General features: G+C 34.9%; 1 protein-coding gene across 1 annotated transcript in view; it reads left to right on the top strand.

The window, feature by feature from the left end:
* Positions 1-11,099, top strand: part of LOC131036785 (uncharacterized) — a 112,689-nt gene extending 101,590 nt beyond the window's left edge. The window contains exons 3-4 of the mRNA XM_057968773.2: positions 9,164-9,280; positions 9,432-11,099. Coding sequence (XP_057824756.2) covers positions 9,164-9,280; positions 9,432-10,526 — 1,212 coding nt within the window. The 3' untranslated portion in view covers positions 10,527-11,099. The remainder of the gene's footprint in view (positions 1-9,163; positions 9,281-9,431) is intronic.
* Positions 11,100-13,640: the final 2,541 nt, after the last annotated feature.

The following is a 13,640-nucleotide window of genomic DNA, read 5'->3' as shown; positions in this document are numbered from 1 at the left end:
CATAATCTCAAGAAAAACTCAGAAAATTAGACTTAAAGACAAATACATGCCAAGTGTTTGACAAAATGTTGAACACCCAAAACTGAAAAAATTAAAGCCAAAAGACGGGATCTTATGTGGTCCTGATGGAAAACATTTTTCCACCTAGCAGTTAAGGCATAAAACACAAAGTCTCTATGGGAGGAGTTTTTCCACTGAGTGATAACGGTGAAAATTGATAAAGTTCTGATGGGGGTCATTTTTCCACTCCATTTTGAGCATGAAGGTACCAAATTAATGTTATGGATCATGAAAGTCTTGATGGAGGTCGAATTTTCACTCTAGGACTAAGTTTGCAAGTGATTTTGTGGAAAGTCTTGATGACTAGAGCATTTCCACTCTGGACAAAACAAAGGACAAGATAAGTTCTGATGGAGGTCATTTTTCCACCAGGCCTACAAAAGTGAAAATGTAAGGAAAGTGAGTCTTGATCACCCACATTTTTTCACTTGATGGTAAAATGACCAAGTTAAAGTGAAATTTATGTGTCCTGATGTGGTTTGATTTTTCACTTGAGAGGAAAAGTGACGAAGTGATGCAAAAACAACCAAATTTGTGAGTCCTGATGTACATTGATTTTCCACCAAGTGGTATTTGAGTAAGTTCTGTGAGAATTTTCAAGGATAATCAGTCCCGATGCAAGGTGAATTTCGACTTGGGGAAAATATGTGAAGATAAGTGAATTAATGATGAATTTTAATGTCTAGATGGATATCGATTTTCCCCTTGCATGATCATATGAACTTTCAAAGGTAAAGTAAATATCATTTTAATGGCAAATCAGTCCAGATGAGGTACGATTTTCCACCATTGCATTTGGTGGATGAAGTGGAGACAAACAAAGGTGAAAATAAAGTTAAATTTAATTGTCCCAATGAGGTGCGATTTTCGACCTGGCAAGTCGACATGCATTGTGTGGTGAAAGGTAAAGGTGAAAAGTTGAATAAGAACCCCAGGCCAGCGACTATTATAATATCATTAAGTGACTGATTCAGCTCCTGGAGAGCTGGAAGAAGGAAGATTGAAGTTTGCTATAGCTGGGAGGGTGCGATTTTATGCCCAAGGCATCAAGTTCACTACCATTGGAAGTGTTAGCTACAGCATAGAGGGCGCCATTGCTGGTCAAAGACACCATTATCAGACCTGAGACGTCTTTACCAGCCACCATTCCTAAACACAAAACGTCACTTCCAGCCATTGATTCAAGCAAAAACGTGTCATTTCCAGCCAAGTAGGGGCAGATTGCTTCAGACATATGGATTGCGCCGTAAGCAAGATCATTTCCAGCCATTAAAACATGGTTTTCAGAGATGTTCTCAGACATCAAAACTCAGAAATCAGACCTGGAACATCTCATTGGACTGCAAAATCAATCATTTTCTGAATTTTCAAGGGCATATTCAGACTTAGACATTAAAGTCAGACTTATCCTAAGTCTGAAATTCAGATTTCTAGAGGGCAAATTTTCCAAATTTTGATCAAGATCCTCATGTTTTCTAGAATTTATGTTGCAAAATGTTGAATTTCTGATTTTTAGAAAGCTCTTAATTTGAAAATCATTTAAAAATCAGAGCCTAAGTTAATTCTGGAAAATATATTGTTCAAATTACCTATTACACACACGGGAAAAAGTTGGGAGCGAAGAGTCCTTATGAGGTTCAGATTTCCACTCCATCAAATGGTGATCAAATCGACACAAAATTTTCAAGGACAATGAATCCTGATGAGGGTCAGATTTCCACTTGAGGGCAGAATTACAAAGGAAGAGCTTAAGTCATGAGGAATGAGGAGTCCCTATGGAGATCGAATCTCCACTCCAAGGGTAAGGCATCAAAATGGAGTGAAATTGGCCAAGAGCAAGGAGTCCCTTTGACCTTCGAATTTCCATCATGAGAAAATGATCATGAAGACACTGATAAATTTCAAGAACTTAATTAGTCCCTACAAGGATCGATTTCCCACCATGGTTGAAACAAGGTTTATACCATAGGTGTTTGATTTAGTATTTGTTTGTTTTGTAGGTCTGCTACAAGGAAGGGAAGCACGGTGATCAAGGCTCGAGGTGAAAGAGGATGCAGCTTGTAGGGATACCAAGGGCTCAACACTTCAAAGCAACAAATGTTGAAGGATCAGCTCCAAGATGACAAGCAAGTGAAATACAAAGATGAAGGCTAGCTCAAACATAAAGAAGACTTCACTATAATGGTGAACAAATGAAGTGGGAACTACATTAAGGGATCTCAAAGCCAAAGAACGTTAAGGAGGAAATAGTTCAAGGCATTCCCTAACATATGGCTGAAATGCAAAGTATCATAAGGAATTCCAAACATCATGAATAATATTCAAGGCAAATTGATTAAGTTTGCAAGGCAAGCTGAGGTGGCATTCTAGTCACCATTTGTTCAATCAAAGGGTACCAAGTGAGCATTCAATCAAGGATGGAACAAGTGACACATGGCGCTACATCAAATATTATTTATCTTACCTATCCTCATCTCTCATTGGCAAATGTAATGGTGGTTGTAACAAACCCTAATTAGGGTTTCTATCTTTTGGTCTTGGCCATTGATTGTGAATCAATCCGAATCATTCATTGTAAATGGGACTTCTATAAAAGGGTGCGACTCTCTCATTTGTAGAGGTTAATGTTAGAAGAGTAGAAGAATAGTTGCTAAGGCAATTAGGAATTAGAAGTTAGAGTAGAGTAGGGTAGGACAAGAAGAAATTGTTGCTAAGACTTGTAGATGAATATACTCTTTTCATTGAAGATATGGTGAAATGTGTTGTTTCAACAAGTTGCATGGTTTCTACTTCTCATTTGTTTTAATGTTGGTTGATTGAATGAAAGATCTTGTGGGTGATTATTAATGGTGAAATTCACATATCCATACTACTAGCAGTTTGCTGATTGTAAACTTGCCTTGCGTGGTCAACTGGATTCCTTATTCAAGCTTAAATTCAATTGCTATTCACACATTGATATGCATTGCCTTGATGGTGTCTATGTTGTTGGTGGTAATTTGAACATCATATATTTTACCTTAGAAGATTGCACTAGCTTTGTGGAGTTATTCATTGATGTCAAAGCAAAGTCTAGTAGAGTTTCACCAAATCCTTCACTACTTCTTACATTCCTAGGATTAGGCTAGCTTCCTAAACCCTTATCCTTTTGTCTTTTTTTCAATTCAAGTTAGTTTAGGAGAGAAAGCATCACAAGATTGCAATATTAGATGATCAACTTCTAGTAACGTTCAAACATTCAAGCATTCGTATACAACATATGTCCCCTTGTGATTCTAGCAATATCACATCAAACCATTCGGCTTATCCACGAGTCAAGAACTAATAGTAGAAACCTTGGAGTCTTCCAATTGATCACATAGTTTAGCATTTGGGAAGATTTTGCTCAAGAGAGGATAAGATACCTTGATATTTTATTCTATGTCTGAGGTGTCTAAAAAATACATCGACAGGTGAAAACAAACATTTTGGCCAAAATCACTACGTTGATACCACTTGTTAGGATATTTCTTGAAAATAAAAACAAATCAATAAAATATCAAACCACTTTGATAGGGCAACTTCCGAAAATTAGAATATGAATTTAATCTTACAATTTATTATGGTTTGGAAGAGCTTTTCTCTTCTTATTTATAGACATAATTAGTTAAGGACACACCCTTTCATTCTAATTAGGTCGACCTAAGGAATTAACTAGAGCTAATAAATGAAAATAGTAAGGATAAACATTCTAGAAGTGCTCAACCTTTTACACTTAATGAGATAAAATATTAGGGGCATATCAAAATTTTTAGTAAGAATCCTTACATCTTTATATTGAGTGAATGATTTTCTCCTAGTAGCTAATTCTTAGCCTAAAAGCTTCATTCAAATCATCTTGTGTTGGAGCTTGTGTCCAGTTTCGTATTTTATGCCCATAGTCAATGCTTTGATCCAATTTGTGAAAGTGTCATTTGAATCTGTATTTCCTTTGGTGTCTAACCTGCTTAAACCATGTTGATAGCAAAAAGTTTGTTTTTGTATTAAAATTGTCCAATATCAATATTCTTGAGCTTGCAAAGTGTCATGTTTGCATAAAATGTTCCCTAAAGTGATTTGGTAAAGTCAAAATTTGTTTATGTCTAAAAATAATAACTTGTTTTTAAGAAATGTTGCTAGATGAGCATGGATCGATTGAGAAATTTACCCACAGCTCCTTTGTCACAAATTCATCATATGGTGAAAAAATCAGCCAAAGATCATTTGCTAATAGTGAGATGTCAAAGTTTCAAAATCTTAATATCCTAAAAAAAATATTCAAAATATAGATTTAAAAGTATTAAATGAAGGAATTTGGCTCCAAAAGTTGCTGATAACAATGTAGCATTTTTAGGAGCATAGAGCTCTCCAAGATCTTCATTTTCAAGAAAATGGAGGTCATGTACCTGGATCAAAAGTTATAGCTTCTTGAAGTTTTGTTACTTTACATAATTTTGGATGCAGATTTTAAAATGTTAAAAAATTAGATATAATGCGGCAAATCTCAAATTTGAAACATGGAAAAAATTGAGAGATTCCCAATGATGTGTTCTTGATTTTTCCAAAATAATGCAAGAGTTGGTATTAAAGTATTCTTATAGCACAGGTTTAAATCCTTTCGTGGTAAGGTATGCACGCCTTGTTTGTAGCACAGTTAGGTGCCTTGCGTAAGGAGTACAAGGTAGTCCCATATTACTATAAGCCATCTGTAGACCCATATACATATTGCCCAGTATTGTGGACTATAAAATAATCTTTCTTTCTTTCTTTCTTTATTGTAATGATCAATTAGTTTTTATACTAGAGTTTAATAAAGTCGTTTTGACTTTAGGTTAGTCTTTATGCTTTTTTTAACTTTCACCATTTTTAGTGGCTAGGATTAATGAAGTTTTTGGTGATTTTTTAACAAAATTGTGTGTTTTTTTATTAGGATTTGATAGAATTTTTTTAGGTACTTTACATTTTTTGTTAGCAATTTTTTTTCAATACTTGCAAACTCGGGTTTTAAGGAAAATTTCAAGGTTTCCACAAAAGAATTACGAGAGGGTTATTCAGTGATTATGAGTTGCGGGAGGGAAGATGGTTTCGTTACCTAACATCATGTTGGAAGGCAGCAAGTGTTTAACTGCCATAAATTACAACAAGAAGCAATGAATGCTCGTAATCTTTGAGTATAGATGTTCCAAAAATATTATCCTCGGTAGGTGACAAAGAGTCATCATGTTGATCAAATTATTAGTGATAGATGCTATGTTTCTTGAAGTCCAAATAGGTATGACTTTTGCCAAAAAAGGGAAGCATTTACAAGAACTACATGAGACTTCAAACAAAGGAAAGGCCTTATGTTTGAAGAATATGCTTTTTTTGATCACTATGGGTTAGAAAGCATCCTTGTACAATCATTTACTCAAGAACAAGGACATCAAAGATCTATTATCAGCCATTAATATGAAAATAGAAGCAGACATGGTGGTAATCATGTTGAAAAGCTTAGCACGTACTTATGAATATTGCTGTACGCGGGATACAATTGCATTGGGATATATCAGCACTATAGGTGTTGACCTAAAGTTTGAAGAGTTATGCAATAAGCTCTTACAACAAGACAGTTGGAATAACCAATTTGGTAGCAGTAGTGAGATTATTGTAGAATAGTATTTGCATTCAAAGACAAAGGCATAGGCAAATGGTCACAAAAGAAAGGACAAGGTAGCAATGAGGATGCAACAAAGAATCTGAAAACATCATGTTATTATTTTGGTGACTTGGGTTAGATGAAGAAGCAGTACAGGAAAAGGTTGGCCAAACATAAATCCAACCAGGAAGGGTCTTAGTAGAAGGCTCATGTCATAGAGTGAGCATCATTTCTTTGCAGTCATGGCTAGAAGAACAGTAGATTAGTTGGAGTCATCTGCATGCTACATCCATCTAGGGGTATCACTTCACTTCACCTACAAGGCGAGACTAGTTCACAGAGTACATTGCTTGCTCTAATTCCATGATCTCTGGCAGTGGTGAGAAGTACATTGTTGTAGGTAGAGGGATTGTACAAATAACCTTTGGAGGGAAAACATATCTTTTCTCAGTGTGTGCTATGTATCAGGAATGGAGTTCAATCTACTCTCTGTAAGTCAGATTATGTGACAGAGTCCTAATCTAGATATCATTTTTTCAGCAAACACAAATGCAATATCATCGACAAGGAGACCAAGAAGACTTTTACTTTTGGTATAGATGATGATGGACTCTATAGATTGGTTGAATCTAGACAGTTTAGGGAACATGCATTGACAACCAAGAATGCATCAGCCATTACTACACTTTGGCATTAATGGTACGAACACCTCAATTTGTCCCACCTCTCTTAGTTTGCTTGAGAGAACTTGGCAGATGAAATACCTAACATTCAACAACAGATACAGGTTGTGTATGGGGCTTGCCAAACTGGGAAGCAAAATAGAACACTATTTGATGATAGACAAGCTTTGAGAGCCAATCAAGGGGTGCTCAAACTTGCTAAGAATGTTGTCTTCCATGAGCGTACCAAATTGCCAAGAATTTATGTTTAGTATTGTCCTCCAGAGGATCAAATTGCAGACATTATCACCAATCCTTTGGGTCTTGACAAATTTGTAAAGTTTCGGGATAAGCTTGGTGTAGTTAGTAACTTAGTAGATTGACTGTTAAGGGTATTAAAGTAATTATTATATTAGAAACATAAAATTTCCACACCATAATTGTTCTGTTATTGATTTTTCTGGATTCAGCTGTGTAAATATTTTTATGCCCAACGTTTTGGATCAAACTCTATGATCCATCATTAGGAATGAAAGCATGAGAAAAGAGAAGTCATGCTTTCATTCCCTGATGATGGATCATAGAGTTTGATCCGAAATGTTGGGCATAAAAATATTTACACAGTTGAATCCAGAAAAATCAATAACAGAACAGTTATTATATTGTAATGGTCAATTAGCTTTTAGATTTGGAGCTTAATAAAGTCGTTTCAACTAAAGGTTAGACTGTTAATCTTAAATTAGTCTTTTTGGTTTTTTAGCTTTCACTATTTTTGGCTCATTGTAGATCTATAGAAGAAAGCATTTGCTTGTTATTTTATCAATCAGATAGCATGTAATCTTTCTGTGTTGAATTTTTATAATAGTTGGTGTGATTTTTGAAAGGTAGATTATATAATATAAAATCTTATTCATTTGTAAGGGTTGGGGAAGTTTGGAGAGAAAGCTTTAAGAATTTCAGTGATATTTTTGTAATTTGTTTTCCAAAGGATATCAGAAGTCTACTATTTTATTCTAGTGTGTTCTATTGTAACAAATTTGCACTGCAGTAATGATATGAATACAAGCTTAAGAAATTTGATTGTCTCCTATATGAGTTGCATATTCTTGGAAGAAGTATATTCTGTAGGAAAATAAAATTCTGTTTACACAATTTATGTAAGAATTGCTGATCCGATTAGTTCATTTTCAAGGAGGGTGGTAATTTTATTCAGAGTAACTAAGGATCAATTAGTAGAATCATTTTTAGTAGGTCAATTATGAGGGTTTTGATTACTGTAAGGAAGTGATAAATTAATGTTAAACCCCAGAGATTGAATGTTGTTAGAATAGCGTATTTTAATCAATCTTTGACTTTGTTCTCCCAAGTAGTGGGGACCAATCTTGTTTCCAATCCATTCAATTTTAAAAAACGAAGTACACTATGGTGTTGCTAGTAATTTAGGTGTTATATTCATGTTTGTCCATTAAAGGTACAAGGAATTTAATTTTGCAGAATTATTTCCAAACCCTTGTTATATCTGCATGAACCATTTATTTACTTTTTAATTGAAATAAACCCATTGTTATACAAATATCCAGTGTTATTAGGCTCCCTTGCCTAGGTTTTGTAGAGCCTGAAGTGTAGGAGAGATACATCCATCTCTCATTTGTTGGCCTAGCATGTTAGTCTTTTTGAGGTTAGGGATTCACAACCCCTTAGAAATAGCTAATAGCAGGTTGGAGAACCAACACCGAGATAACATTCATTCCTTATGTTGAATATGATCTTTTTGATCGGCTCAAAAATAAATCCAATGAATGGCTTTTCTCAGTATTCCTTACCCTTAAACTAAGAGTTTGAAATTGTAGAATACAATCAACCCTTGACCAGATCTGTTCCTTAGAGTTTGTCTAATTTACAGAAGTATTTCTCTACCAAGCTGCTACTTGAGTGTGATTGGAGCTCCTCCATAAACACTGACCATGTGATGAGACAATTCTTCTGCTCAATTGGCCAACAATACCAAATGAAATGCTCCTTTACTGCCAATTTGACCTTTTGTGTTGTAGGAACATGGTGCAAATCAAAATACTGTTCCACTTGACAGATCCGAGTGGCTGGGTTATGGCATCAATTATGGCATCAAAATTGTGCACATCTAATTTTGGCTTGATATCCAAGAGGGCACAGTGAATTCTGCTTCACCTTGCTTCTAATGAAAATCATGTTTATAAGAATCAGAAACTTGCCCCTTCTATCTAGTGTGCTGCTGTGGAAACTTTGACATCATTAGACCCGTTAAATAATAATAATTTGAGCCACTTTGAGGTGGTGATCTTCAAAAGTCCTTACAATAATGTAATTCACAAATTACATCATCCCTATATATGGATCTAATAACATAATTGAGGGGTAAACCATTAATCCCAATTTAGGCCTACAATGCCTATTAATAGTATTATACCTAGGAACTATCACAATATTAAATTAATGATTATGTAGGCCTTAGTCAGCCATTGTGTATCCCAGTACGTCCCATGGGCTAAGGGCCTAAACAAAAGAGTTGTAATTTAAATTGAATATTTTTTCCCAAGATTTGGCACTGAGAAAACCAAGATGATAGATGGGCTGGTGCAGGTCTAACTTCAAAAAAATTCAAATTTCAAAATGTCAAATTGTATGTTACTAGCATATAGAGGGACAATAGGAGTTATTCTACTAAAATCGTCACTGTTTTTCAGTGATTATAAAAAGACAATATTTTCTTACTATATTTACATAGTTTTTGCATCTTTGATTTGAGCAGGTGCGGTTTCGCATTTGCAAGGAATGCAAGCCTCTTGCCGAGAAGGATTTCAGAGAAGCAATAAAAGACAATTACTTTGCTCATAACAAGTTTAGTAATGAACTTACTTCCCAGCAGGTTCTGAATTCTTCTCTGTGCCTTTTGGATTCGTTAGTACCTGTTATTATTTCATATGTTGATTTAATATTTTTATATCCGGAGAATTGTAAAATAAAAAATCCTTTTCATGTGCTGCTTCTATTGATTTACCTTTTGGAACTTCTGGCAGGTTTCATCTCTTATTCAATTATTTTGCCCAGAAGGATTTGTTGATGGAAAGATACAAAATCATCAAGACTTATTATTACGTCACTCAAATGCGGGTTCATCAAGGGATTATGCAGCTTTGGATCTTGCAGAAAATCAATCTGAAAAGAGTATGGATATCAGTCCTCAAAATTCGCCTACCATGGGACGTGGAGAGGATATTTATGGTAAGGAAAGAAATTATTTGACCAGTTTAAGAGTCCCAAACCGTCCATATAAGGTGAATGCAAGTGATAAATACTTACACAGTTCTCTATATAGTTCTAACTTACAGCCTAGGGCAAGCAGCATTCAAAGTCATCTGTGTAATGAGTGGCCTGTTGAAGGTAACTTTCATCATAACAAAAAGCATCATGATTCTCTACACCCCTCGTATGCACCTAGCTGCCTACAGTCAGGGGATGGTGAGATATCAGGTTCGAGGTTCAGTGAAGAAACAGAGAAAGGTAAATTCCAGGCACATGATTCTCTTGAGGCTTCAGATCAGTATGTTCCTAGATCTAGATCGTGGTTCCCAGAAACAGTCACAGGTGATTCAATAGAACAAAACAGGATTTTGCAGCCAAATTCCATGGACAGAAATGCATATAATGACAGATCAGGTATTTCAGGGCAAGAAAGGGCTGAACATTTGGATAGAGTTTATCAATTCTATGAACAGGAATTTTATGCCTCACGAGGTCTTCTGCAGGGACAAATTGATGGATCTAGTTTACATACTCACAAAAGAGTGTCAGATGATATTTTAAACAACACGTCAAACTCACATCCCTTGAAGAAACCAAATTACTACAGAGAGTCTCATCAAGACATGTTAAAAGAAAACACAGAGTCTGTTAACAGACTCCCAGATAATGGCGATTGGATGAAAAATTCACCACAGGTAGAAAATAGGTTAGACAAACTAAATCCCATGCAAGTTTTTTCAAGTACACACCATATGCCTGTGCCTAATCCTCAAGAGTTGGAAAGAGGTCTTGTTTCTCAACCCACAGAATCTGGTTTGCAACATTTTTATGGTCCAGTTGGAGGACCAAAATTCACTAATCGCTATTGAGTTGCACAAGTGAGACACATGCTGGAGGAGTTGACGTGACACTATATTCAGGAAGTGTTTCTTGAGAGTTTCTAATAGTGTTATGAAGAAGTTGTAGAAGCAAAGTGTTTGGATAATTTTCTCTGTATGTCACTGCATTTCTATTTTACACTTCTGCAGGATATAGGCACATAGCTTTCTGTAAGAGCTTTTGCAGTATATATGCATAAAGCAGTCATGAAGTGTTTCTTGGGAGTTTCTAACACAGTGTTATGATGAGAATTGTAGAAGGAAAGCAATTAGATATTATTATTTTCTATATCAATGACTTCGCATTTCTTTCGACACAGTGAAGCTTTTGTGAGGGCTTTTGCAGGATATATGCATACGGCAAGGATGATTTATTAGTCATTTATGCAAATAATCCAAAATGAAATATGGATAAGCCAAAGGAATCTTATCTAATTCTCATCCTTGAACCCATGGCTCTCATAGGTGGAACACCAGGGAGTTAAAAAATATGATGCATCTCCATACCTATTTGATGATACTTGGTTGTAATTTGTGTGCAATCTTATACGTTTTACTTTACCAGCTTGATTTCTTTGATTGAATGGATTGATTTGTCAAGTTAAATCATGGATGCTTAGAAGCCAAAGAATTTGATATTTTATATGCCTTCTGAATGCTCATAATTTTGAATGACATCCTCAAATTTTATGTACTTCAATTTTGATTTCGGCATGATTTTATACTTGTTAACATAGCTCTTATTACTGTTGCAATTTTATTGTTATTCCACCTCGCATCTGGGATTGGCTATGCCGACACCAAAATGGATATTGACAAGACTGTTATGTGCATTTAATAATTAATTTAAAAATCAGTATACAGTTGTATGCTGATTTTTAATTTAATTATTAAATGTAAATAACGGTCTTGTCAATACCCATTTTGATGCCTGGGTAGACGGCTCCCTCGCATCTTGCTTATCAAGAGCAAGAAAGGCGCCTTTTGTGATGAGCTGTATATGTGTTGGCGACTGAGGTTATGAGCGGGATCTGTAAATTATTCGTACATAAGAATGTTATCTCTCACGCTTTTTGAAGACAATGATAAAAATCTTGGTCTTGATAAGGAGTTTGCTTCCATTTCCATTTCTTGTCATAGGAGTTCCCAGTTAATGCAGATTTTCCTTAACCCAGGCTTATTTATTGGGAATGTGGGGATAGGAGCTCGCATTTATTGTGTTTTCTATAAAAACTAAATATACAGCAATACCTAATTTAAGGTACAAATTGAATCATAGGACTCAGCCTTATCCGCAGTATGCTTATATCTCGAGTTATTTCAAGAAACATACACATCGATAGACATTGCAATAGCTTTGACAAACAATATATGGTTTCTCTTTAACAGTTGCAGACAATTATTCCATGGAGTTGCAGAATGGGAGGTTGGTTTTTTGGATAAGGGGAGGTTTCTTCAAAAATTGGGGATGGTGGAGCACGAGTATAATTTAATATTTGAAAAAGTAGTTATAATTTTTTTAAGGAAATTTGCAAATTGTCTTTTAATTTAAAATTTAGTTGTAAACATGATGAATCAATTGATACAATCGTGCATCGAAAATTACGATTATCAATATTTTGCTACATCAACTTTCAAGTTTGAGGTATGATGGGCTATTTACTTGGTCTCAACTTGATACAATGGCTCGTGACACAAGGATTTCCCTTATGTTATTCTTACTAATTGTGTATGAAACACCAAAACAAAGAAGACAGAAAAATATAGTATGGAATTTTTTTTGTTTTTCTCACTTAAGGTTGCACGGAGCATAGAAGTAGAGGGTTCACAAATGATGCAATCTTTGTTCCTTCAACCTTGAGATGTTTGTTTGATAATAGCAAAATTTTAAAATCATTAATCCACTAATTCTTACAAGGATTTCACTTTGTTTATTCACTTGAGCAAACGATATAATGATACCTTAAAGATGCAATCTTTATTCAAGTGTTCTTAATCAATAAAAAAGAATAAAATAAAATTTCAACATTTAAAATAAAATAAACTAAATAATGGAAATTGAAAGAGGATTTTATTTCATATATCAAAATTTAAGGATAAATGGAAGTTAAATCAGCTATGTGATTTATCATAATTCAATAAACTTAAAAAAATGTTAAAAAACTCTAGGAAGTGCCTTGCAATAGTTGTTGGAAGCTACAAAATACCAAGGAGTGTCCTATAGCAGCAACAGAACACTGGGGATTACCCTACAATCATTGAAGGAAGCCACAAAATGCTCGAGAAGCGTTTCTTGGAGTTACTGTAGGAACGTTTCTTGAACATTTTGGAGCTTATGATATTGTTGCAGTTCATAAACACTTTTGAATATTCTGTTGTTGCTGTTTTAGTCAGCACTTTTAAACATGTTATAGCTTTGTGTATGTGTACTTTTATAGCTTTGTGTAGGTGTACTTTTATAGCTTTGTGTAGTTGTAGTGTAGAAACACTTCGAGCATTTTGCAGCTTCCTACAATTGCAACTAAACACTTTATAGTTATGGAAACACTACGTTGCTTTTTGAGAAACAATTATGAACAATTTGTAGCTACTGTTGTAGCAACAGTTCTAAGCATTTTGTAGCTTTTTGCAATTGCAATAGGACACTTCTGTAGTCTGCACTAGCGATAGAAATAGTATTTTGCATTTTTGAGGAACAATTACGAACAATATGTAGCTATTGTTGTAGGAACACTTCTGAGCATTTTGTGGCTTCTTGCAATTGTAATAGGACACTTCTTTAGTGGTTATATAGTTACTTCCTAGCATTTTTGTGAGAAACAATTAGAACATTTTATAGCTTCTTGTCGTTGTAGTGCAGGAGCACTTCCAAGCATTTTGCAGCTTTTTAAGCTGTAGCAAGACACTTTTGTAATCGTTGGAACACTTCCTAATGTTCAACAACTTGTATTTGTGGCATGACAATGCCTATTGCTGCTTCTTCTAGTCATTGCAAGAACATTTCCTAGCATTTTTCAACTTCTTGCAGTTGTTGTGCAATCTTTAACACTAAAATTTTTATTGTAGCCGACAACCCATATTTGCATAACACTACCATTAGTATAT

The sequence above is a fragment of the Cryptomeria japonica genome, chromosome 5 (genome assembly GCF_030272615.1).
Source record: "Cryptomeria japonica chromosome 5, Sugi_1.0, whole genome shotgun sequence".
In the NCBI taxonomy this organism is placed as follows: domain Eukaryota; kingdom Viridiplantae; phylum Streptophyta; class Pinopsida; order Cupressales; family Cupressaceae; genus Cryptomeria; species Cryptomeria japonica.
Note: the sequence above shows the minus strand (reverse complement) of the source record. Positions and strands in the feature narration are given on the sequence as shown.